We start from the raw sequence: 7,500 nt of genomic DNA on the forward strand, positions 1-7,500 counted from the left end.
GGGGACATTTGAAGAGTAGGGATATAAAAAGCTCCTCCAGAACTCTGCGGGAAACATCAAAGCTTCCTTGAGTGTGTCTGTGTGTGTGTGTGTGTCTGTGTGTGTGTGTGTGTGCATGCGTGCGTGCGTGTGTGTCTGTGCGTGTGCGTGCACATGTGTGAGCTGCCATGCTATTTACGTCTTATATTTACAGCCGTGAAATGTTTACAATAGCGTGCGCGGAATGAGGCGTTCAGTGGGCGTTTCAAAAGGTGCCTGGGTGAAATGTGTTTACATGAGAGGATCCATTAAACCCCACACAGCCTTGAGGAGTATTGGTCTACTACTTACATACGTACATACATGTAGAGACAGGGAGGGGAGACCCTACTGACAGCGTTAATTTATTGTGTATTCTGCTCCTAAATGGATTGGTTGTACGGTACCAACATAACCATAAGCCTCACTCTTCTTGTCAGGTGCTCTAAAGGATTTCTTGACGTGGCGGTGCAAATGGGCTGCTGCAGAAGCCCTGGATCAAAGACAGAAGGGAGCCTGTTTTAGCTCAAACCTCTTACCGTTAACACTCCTTTTAAAATTACAACTTCTACTTTTCTTCACATTGTACACCATATTCTGTCATATTCTATTCTATTCTATTCTATTCCACTCTACTCTATTTTTCCAGTGTCTTTCACCACCAGTATTGCTATACAAAGGCAAAGTGCAGTAAGTACGCCACCATTAAAAATGAGAAATATGCTTTCAAAGCCTTGGTAGTAGGTTGGATAGTGTGTGTTACGGCAAATTTGACAGAGCAGTATCTCTATAATGGGACACATTGGGACAATAAGGCTTTGTCACAAGACAAAGAGGTGTACTGAAGACAGTATTCAGTCTAAATGTGTAGTGGTTACTGCACTTTCCTTTGTAGGGCAGAGTAGTTGAGTGGGGGGAATGACTAATCAACGCTCTCTCTGTCTCTCTCTCTCCTCCACCTCCATGACTGAGGTACCTTGAGGATGTACCGGTCCCCCGCACTGCTCCCTTGTTAGGCTCCTGCCATGCACAAGTGAGGCAGGAAGGCAATTATGTAGAGTGAATTGTGTTCTGTGTTGTGCTGGGTGACAATGACAATACCTATCACATCCACTTACCTGAACTTGTAGTCAGTGTATCGCATCTGGTGGGCCTTCAGCTTCGAGACCAGAATCAGTATGATCCTAATGAAGATGAAGAAATTAACCTGAGAGAGAGAGAGAGAGAGAGAGAGAGAGAGAGAGAGAGAGAGAGAGAGAGAGAGAGAGAGAGAGAGAGAGAGAGAGAGACAGAAAGAAAGAAAGAAAGAAAGAAAGAGAGAGAGACAAGACAAGAGAAAACATAACAAAGAATTAAAGCCGCAAGCGGCGATGACGGGCCCTCGCACGTACATTGCAGGGGCGGGGCATGCCACCTAGCATGTTGCTATGCCCCCCCACCAAAAAATGGAGTCTGTACGATGTTCGGTTCACGAGATATTGAAGGATTACACTTTTCCTGCAGTTCCTTTGCCTACCACATGGTGGCGCTATATCTTATCTACATTTCAGGCTTATAGATGTGTTAGTATTCATTATGTGCATACATGTGTGCGTTTGCACAGGTTTAAAACACTCCAAACTGAAATGGAAGCCAACTTCCTGTTTTAAAATGCCAAAAAAGTCCAAATATGTCACTTCCTGTTGGGCGTGGCCAAATCGTTGTATGGACTTTATTGTGCGCCTTAGTGAGATACACAACTTAAAAAAAGTCCCGAGTCTTTAGCTCAAAGTAGATGTTGGCCCCGCCCCTAAACCTGTTTGGGGGCGTGGCCTCCATTTCAGGCATATACAAAAGTAAGTATTCATTATATGCATGCATGTGTGCGTTTGCAGGGTTTTAAAACACTCCAAACTGAAATGGTGGCCAACTTCCTGTTTTAAAATGACAAAATAGTCAAAATATGTCACTTCCTGTTGGGCGTGGCCATATCGTTATATGGACTTTATTGTGCGCCTTAGTGAGATACACAACTTAAAAAAACTCCCGAGTCTGTAGCTCAAATTAGATGTTGGCCCCGCCCCTAAACGTATTTGGGGGCGTGGCTTCCCTTTCAGGCCTATACAAAAGGTAGTATTTTTTGTATGCATACATGTGTGCGTTTGCACGGTTTTAAAACACTCCAAACTGAAATGGTGGCCAACTTCCTGTTTTAAAATGACAAGAAAGTCCAAATATTTGATTTCCTGTTGGGCGTGGCCATATCGTTGTATGGACTTTATTGTGCGCCTTAGTGAGATACACAACTTAAAAAAAGTCCCGAGTCTTTAGCTCAAAGTAGATGTTGGCCCCGCCCCTAGATGTGTTTGGGGAAGTGGCCTCCATTTCAGGCATATACAAATGTAAGTATTCATTATATGCATACATGTGTGCGTTTGCAGGGTTTTAAAACAATCCAAACTGAAATGGTGGCCAATTTCCTGTTTTAAAATGCCAAATATGTGACTTCCTGTTGGGCGTGGCCATATCGTTGTATGGACTTTATTGTGCGCCTTAGTGAGATACACAACTTTAAAAAAGTCCCGAGTCTGTAGCTCAAAGTAGATGTTGGCCCCGCCCCTAAATGTGTTTGGGGGCGTGGCCTCCATTTCAGGCATATACAAAAGTAAGTATTCATTATATGCATGCATGTGTGCGTTTGCAGGGTTTTAAAACACTCCAAACTGAAATGGTGGCCAACTTCCTGTTTTAAAATGACAAAATAGTCAAAATATGTCACTTCCTGTTGGGCGTGGCCATATCGTTACATGGACTTTATTATGCGCCTTAGTGAGATACACAACTTTAAAAAAGTCCCGAGTCTCTAGCTCAAAGTAGATTTTGGCCCCGCCCCTAAACCTGTTTGGGGGCGTGGCCTCCATTTTAGGAATATAGAAAAGTTAGTTTTCATTATATGCATATATGTGTGCTTTTACCCCACTGACGTGTATAGTATAACTGGACTGCGGAGTTCGATAGAACTCCATTCAACGGTTTTGAAGCAACCGCGGCTGATTTTCTTCCGCCCCAAAAATGCGGAAATATAATAATCACCTTGACAACGTTGAGCTACATTGCTGATAGGTCGACATCGCCGGCCAATCCACAAACAGACACTTCAAAACATGTTCCGCCCCTCCCACCCGAATATGACATGGCGTCCCCAGCAGAAATATTGAACCCACTTTTCAGCTGTGGAACTGGTCGACACAGAAACCCTTGATTGTCATAAAAACAGCAACACAAGTTCAAATGGAACTGGTGATCGGTAAGTATGGCAAATATACCATGCTATTAATAAAATGATACTTTGGGTTAACGAAACCTTGAAGAGCTTGTTATGATGACCATAATAATTTTAGCTTAGCATCTAACGTGAGCCAGCCGAGTGGCGAAAGACCTAGCTTACTATAAGTTACTTCACCACGTTGTAATGTAGCCGCAATTAAAGATAAATGGGAAGTTAGGCTACAAACAGAGCTGTACACAGAAAATGCAGATGTGTCTTTGGGGTCGGCGTACCGTTTGGCAAAACATAATCCATGTCAGCAATACTCAGTATCAACATTGCTTTTGTATGAGAGCTCAGAATGCTCCAATTTTCATGTTGTACATCTGCGTAAAATATTGTTTGGTTTGTGTCTGCCACACCAAGTTAATCCTCTACGGACATTTGTAAATAACTTTGAATGTTTGGGCATCAAATGACATGCAAAACCTTTCCGTTTGACAGACAAACCATGGACGCTGAAGAAAGGCTCCTCGACGCCAAGCTGTCATCCGGAAGATTGAAGATGAAGATTGCCGCGTCGAGCAGTCATCATGACCATTTTTTTGCTGATCCCCCCCAGTTTTTGAAAAGATTTAGAATACAAAATCACTCTTAGAAGTAGACGGTATGGTAAACAAACCAAAGTTAACACCTTTCAGTTAGTAAAACTGGCCTACAGTAGGCTATGACTAAACATCTGGGTGTTTTGTATGCTTGACATAAAGATTAAAATGAAATATTCACCCTTATGTTCAGCTTTTTAAACTTGCAAATCATGGAGTGGACATTCTTCCCCAAGCTTGTAAGAAATGCATTACTTCAATCACACAGTGTCTCCCAACTTCTTTTTTGTCTCATGTACCCCCTAAGCATTTTTGTCATACCATGAGTACCCCCTCCCTCATGCTCTAGTCTACTGTATATTCCTCTATCCCAGTGGTTCCCAACCTTTTTCTTCAGGGACCCATATTTTTACCATTGTAAGCTTTGGTGACCCAATCATGCCAGCGCCCACGCGAGAGGGAGTCCCAGGCGAGAGGGAGTCCTGCGGAAACTCATTAGAAAATTGTATTCCTCAATTTGTCTTCAGTCAAATATAGAATGACTGTTTAATGTGTCGCTTACATTTTGTTGCCTCTATGCATATATCAGTTTAAAAGCTTTACTTTGTCATATATTCAACATGGGCTATATGGTATTAAAACGAAACCCCTTAAAATCAAGAGGGCTTCGCGACCCACTGTGGATCTTTGGCGACCCATAAGTTGGGTCCCGACCCATAGGTTAGGAACCACTGCTCTATCCCAATATGATTATGCTCCATACATTTCTTTTTATTGATACCTGCCAATGCATGTACCACCTGCATTGCGTTCACGTACCCCTAGTGGTACATGTACCCCTGGTTGGGAAACACCGATCTAAACAGTTGTAACAATAGTGTGTTAACCAATATTACAAATTAAACAAAATGTGCGGGCTGCTGTATATAAGCATTTATTAACTGTGTTTCATAATTGCAATGGTTTTTGAAGCTGGTTCTGCATATCGGATCCTCTGTGGTGGTAGGATGCAGGCAGTAGCGTACTGTGCACATCTTCAGCTGTAACGATAAATACAAATCTATTTTTAAAAAATAATTAATGTAACATTAACATAATTGAAGCATATCACTGGTATATATAGAGTAACTATAACATTTCAGTGTCTACAAATGTCTACATTTGTTTAAAAAGGAAAAACCCATGAACATCCTTCTCAAAAAAGTTTTGGGTGCAGGACTAACAAAGTCAAATGACAACTGAAAATTAAGTCTGCTCACCAAGCTCCTGTTTTACTTATTTAATGTGATGAGCTTGAAGTGCAGACTTCATTTTCAGTTTTCAAATGTCTTTATTGTCCCATTACATCTGCAGAAATATGGGGGTGTACACTCACTTGTGTAATACACTATAGATGTAAACAGAGACGTTGTCCAAGTCCTTGGTCATGTGATACCTGCTGCAGTGTACTCCACGTCTTCAGACCGCTCCGCTGTAAATAAAATAATGGCATATGAAGTGTGATGAGAATACGTCACCGTTTGATACACCAACAACTTAGGTTCATGGGAAGAAAACACAATAGATAAGGAGATGGGCTGCTCATGTTTCAAAGCATGCTGCCTAATCAGTGAAAATCATGGGGTGGTAGTTTCATGGTGTGGGCATGCATATCTGTCAATAGAATTGGTACCCTTGTAATTATTGAAGATAGTGGCTACTGACAAATGCTAAGAGTTTACTACGCTTGATGTATACTTTTATCCAGTCCAATTACTTTTTGTCCCTTCAAATTGGGAGGCACATGTAAAAATAAGTGATAAGCTTTGGATGAAAGCATTGGCTGAGTGTAGTGTAATGTTACATACCGGGTACTATATATCATAGATGGCAGCAGGCTGGTCGGGTCCTCAGTTGTGCACTGGCAACAGTGGCTGGTCCTTGTCCGTGTCTCTATGGGGCCTCTTCTCAGGTCGGAGTGACAATCCTTGATGATGTTGACTATGGTGAGACCTGCTGGCGTGTAGCCTACTGTACATTTTCAGACATCTGTAAAGAAAATGATGACAAACGAAGGGTGATGAGAACAACATATATTTCATTACTCACAAGCAGGTAATTGGAGTGCTTCTGGGTCTTCACCTTTTTTCCTTGGTGCTCATCAGTGTAGAGGCTCTCAAACTTGGTCCAGGAAGACAGATGCTGAGGCACTCAAGGTTGCAATTCTTTAAAAAAAAACTTTTTTATTTGGCTACAATGCCTACGCGTTTCGGCCCTTATGGCCTTCTTCAGGGCGTATCAAGGATACAAGCTTGATACGCCCTGAAGAAGGCCATAAGGGCCGAAACGCGTAGGCATTGTAGCCAAATAAAAAAGTAAAAAAATTGCAACCTTGAGTGCCTCAGCATCTGTCTTCCTGGACTATATTTCATTACTATTTTATTACTAATATATAAACACATGCAGAGTAAGCAGATGATGGTGTTAGCTTTACATTGGAAGGTCTCTGGTCTTAACTCAGGAGCATACTTTAAGGATTTGAAACTTCACTTACCTGACAGTGAGTCCTGGCTCTGTTTTCCAGGTGAAGTGTGGTTTGTTGTTTGCCTACAGAATGAAACCATGTCACATGAGGATGGGGAAATGTTTACTACACAATGCACTCGTCAGTAGGCCTACAATTAAACATTAATGACACAATTTGCATTACACTATGCACTCGTCACTCAGTACAGTCAACATTAATGACGCAATTTGCATACTGAAAACGAACGTACCAATGACCATCATTTCATCACCAACTAGCAACTTGGCAATTTGGCAACACAGAAACAAACAATATTTAACAGTTGACGGAGGAACACAGCTAGACTACGTTGCTTTTCCGATGTGGCCACTGGCCAGCATAGTGCCAGAATGGTAGTGAAATGTTTACTCATCTTGATGTAAGGACTTGGCTACGGTACGGAAGGAGGGAATTACACCTGACGCACGCCAAACAGACACATTTTGCTTTCAAAAGCAATGGCATTCAAATTATAATTAAGTTACTTGACAAGCCGACAGATCATCAAACACTGAAAGATCAGCATGCTGCCTTGGGCTAATAACAAGCTAGCATTGTCGTACGTGTTTGTTTAACAAAGCTCAGTCATTTTGGTCAATCAGCCACGTATAGGCCTATACATGTTTTTATTTTACTTACCAAAACTGCAGAGGTCCTTACAGAGTACGGAGAAGTACATCCAAAAGTACAACAACGCATATTTGTGGAGAAAGTGTACCAAAATTAAATAAGAGATCGCAGTAATGAAGCTGTTGAAAGCAGAGCTGGTTGAAAGTAATGCAGCAGGGAGGGAGGGGGCTTCCCCTGGAGACGCCGCGAGACTCGCCCTTCTCCTTGACAACGGCCTGCCTGTCAATCAAAACAATAATTCTAAAGAATGGCAACTGCCAATCAACCCAAATAGCCATGCTCATTGGTCATTTAAACTATTTTAATAGCTTTCTTAAATAAAGGGTCAGCCCGAAAAAAATATCTGGGTTGTTTGGGAGGGAGGGGAGACTACCGTTTTAACGAAACAGGGCCGACTCGGCAAGAATTGCCTAGGAACTATATGGCTTCAAGTCCACCATAGAGATACATGGAAA

At 42.1% G+C, this 7,500-nt stretch overlaps 1 protein-coding gene and 1 long non-coding RNA gene across 3 annotated transcripts in view; both read right to left on the reverse strand.

The window, feature by feature from the left end:
• Positions 1-7,500, reverse strand: part of gipr (gastric inhibitory polypeptide receptor) — a 74,697-nt gene that overhangs the window by 33,212 nt on the left and 33,985 nt on the right. The window contains 1 exon segment of the mRNA XM_063205933.1: positions 1,137-1,225. Coding sequence (XP_063062003.1) covers positions 1,137-1,225 — 89 coding nt within the window.
• On the reverse strand, positions 4,789-7,144 carry LOC134454119 (uncharacterized). 2 transcript variants are annotated; one of them, XR_010035796.1, is made up of 5 exons: positions 7,055-7,144; positions 6,404-6,456; positions 5,718-5,898; positions 5,246-5,341; positions 4,789-4,910 (listed from the first exon to the last, which is right to left on the reverse strand). It is a non-coding gene; the product is annotated as an uncharacterized LOC134454119 (long non-coding RNA). The 2 variants fall into 2 exon arrangements; XR_010035795.1 differs by lacking the exon at positions 7,055-7,144 and having other exon boundaries at positions 6,404-7,042.

The sequence above is a fragment of the Engraulis encrasicolus genome, chromosome 8 (genome assembly GCF_034702125.1).
Source record: "Engraulis encrasicolus isolate BLACKSEA-1 chromosome 8, IST_EnEncr_1.0, whole genome shotgun sequence".
Lineage (NCBI taxonomy): Eukaryota > Metazoa > Chordata > Actinopteri > Clupeiformes > Engraulidae > Engraulis > Engraulis encrasicolus.